At 41.4% G+C, this 2,483-nt stretch overlaps 1 protein-coding gene across 1 annotated transcript; it reads left to right on the top strand.

Moving 5' to 3' along the window:
* The first annotated feature begins 431 nt into the window (after positions 1 to 431).
* On the top strand, positions 432 to 2,188 carry LOC126782907 (ethylene-responsive transcription factor ERF060-like). Its single transcript, XM_050508266.1, has one exon. It carries the CDS (start codon positions 841 to 843, stop codon positions 1,894 to 1,896), a length of 1,056 nt encoding a protein of 351 aa, XP_050364223.1. The 5' UTR covers positions 432 to 840; the 3' UTR covers positions 1,897 to 2,188.
* Positions 2,189 to 2,483: the final 295 nt, after the last annotated feature.

Genomic DNA, 2,483 nt, shown 5'->3' with positions numbered 1-2,483 from the left:
TTAATTTCCGATTTGTTGTCATTCCATCTTTGAAATATTCAAAAAGGCGTGAGGGCATCAAATTCATTTGACGTTGAACATATTATCATCAAACAAAATGTGAGTTGAAGATCCAAAATAGTTGAGCAGCTCAACAGTCAATACTGACTCAGTACTCACTAAAAACGGCAGTCATCATAACACCAAAAACCAACAAAACGTATTTCCAAAATCCAAAAACCTCCAACGGGAGCACATACAGTCAACCAAACCCCTCCAACCGTAGACCACCACGTGTAATGCCTGCAGACAACTGCCAGTCACTAAATGCAATGCACCATGGACGTGGCGCCTTGTCATTGGCGGCCTGAATCGAACAAACGCATCTCAGAAGTTGACGAGGAGGGGTGGGGGTGATTAATTAAGGAAGATAAGCGTGGTTTAGAGAGAGAAAAAACCAGAGAGGTGTTTAGAGCCGGAGAGCCATTGCCGTGTTGGGTTGGAAAGGTTATATAAAGAGAGGCCAAGTGACCCATTGGAATGCAAGAGAGCTTAAAATACAAAGTGAGGCCACAACAAAACTCGAGTGTTTGATTATAATCCATTTCTGTCTTTCAAAGTCTAAACCTTTTGGGGGTTTTGGTTTTGTTGAATGACTTGAATATTGATCAGAACAAATACCCTTCGGAAGATCCAGTGTTTGATTGTAAAGTTTGAAGCTTTTTGGTCTGTTTCTGCTTAAAACCTCGTCCTTTATCTGGGGTTTTCTTGCTAACCTCTACCTGTTCTTTGATTTTGGTAAGAATCAGGTTGGTACTCTTAGAAATTTGTGAAGTTTTAGCTTACCCTTTTGTGATTGAAATGGCAGCAGCTATAGATATTTACAATAGCAGCAGCTTAATGGCACCAGATTTTTCAGAGGAGCTCATGAGAGCACTTATGCCTTATATGAAAAGTCCTTCTACCTCTTCTATTTCTCCACCAACTTCTCCCTCCACTTCTTCTTCTTCTTCCTATAATCCATTTTACTCTTCTTCTCATCCCAATTTGTACCATGGCCTTTGCTCAAACACCCAAATGTTTCCACAAGTGGGTTTTGAGCAGACAGGTTCATTAGGGCTTAACCAACTCACCCCTTCTCAAATTCATCAAATCCAAACCCAAATGACACTCCAACAACAACACCAACAGCAACAAAGGCAGCAAATCGCAGCTCTAGCTCCTCAATCAAACCAATATCACCACCAAAACGCACACACCCTCAACTTCCTTGCCCCAAAAGCTATCCCAATGAAGCAATCTGGTACTCCCAAGCCCACAAAGCTCTACAGGGGAGTGAGACAGAGGCACTGGGGCAAATGGGTTGCTGAGATTAGACTCCCCAAAAACCGAACTCGCCTCTGGCTCGGCACATTTGAAACCGCTGAGGAAGCAGCTTTAGCTTATGATAAAGCTGCTTACAAGCTCAGGGGAGACTTTGCCAGGCTCAATTTCCCTCATCTCAAGCACCAAGGAGCTCAAATCTCTGGAGAATTTGGCAGTTACAACCCTCTTCATTCCGCAGTTGACGCCAAGCTGCAAGCAATTTGTGAGAGCTTGGCTCTTAATTCGCCGAAACAGGGGAAAACAGAGGAGCTCTGTTCTGAAACAGAGATCAAGCCAGTGATTTCAGCTCCAACTATGGCCTTTGATCATGCATTGGGTACTGAATTGAAAACAGAATGGGATTCTCCTAAATTGGAGCCCTTTTCATCCTCTTCTTCTTCCTCCCGGTCCTGCGATGAGTCCTCAGCCGGATCATCCTCACCGGAATCCGACATTACATGCTTTGATTTCTCAGATTCTCAGTGGGATGAGAATGATACATTCGGATTGGAGAAGTACCCTTCAGTGGAGATTGATTGGTCTGCTCTTTAAAGTCTTTATGATGTTGTAATCTTTGCTACTTTAGTTTCGTTCTAGGTTTGATTTTAGGTTCAGTCTGGTGTATCCAGTAGCAGCTTCTGCAATGAAGTTTTTGGCATTTGCAGAGGTTTCGCTCTGTGCACATAGGGTTCTAGTAAGTGCAGGTACTTAGTTACATTGACCTATGGTCTGTAATTGTGTGATTTCTCCATCTTGGTCTGCTGGTAATTTTTGTTCCTTGCAACCATGGAGACTGGGGTGATCATTGTAATATATAAAAATAATTGTACTTTTCTTTTCTGTATTTTGTGTAACATGGTGAGCATGTGATGGTGTTTGATTATAGAGTTTTCTAGAGAGCCTTTTCCGTTGTTAACATGGCAATCAACACAAAATGAAACAATAATTGTCTTTTAAAAAAAATGAATTAAGTACTCGAGCAAGGTGAACTTGGAAATATTATTTTCAATATGATTAGAATAAAGGGCTAGTCTACATTAGTACAAGCATGATAGATGATAGAAGAAGTTTAGAATTCTTGCATTGTGGTAGTTCTTGGTAGAGATTTTTTGTTTTTGGTCAATAGTCCTTGGTAGATA

The sequence above is a fragment of the Argentina anserina genome, chromosome 1, assembly GCF_933775445.1.
Source record: "Argentina anserina chromosome 1, drPotAnse1.1, whole genome shotgun sequence".
In the NCBI taxonomy this organism is placed as follows: domain Eukaryota; kingdom Viridiplantae; phylum Streptophyta; class Magnoliopsida; order Rosales; family Rosaceae; genus Argentina; species Argentina anserina.
Note: the sequence above shows the minus strand (reverse complement) of the source record. Positions and strands in the feature narration are given on the sequence as shown.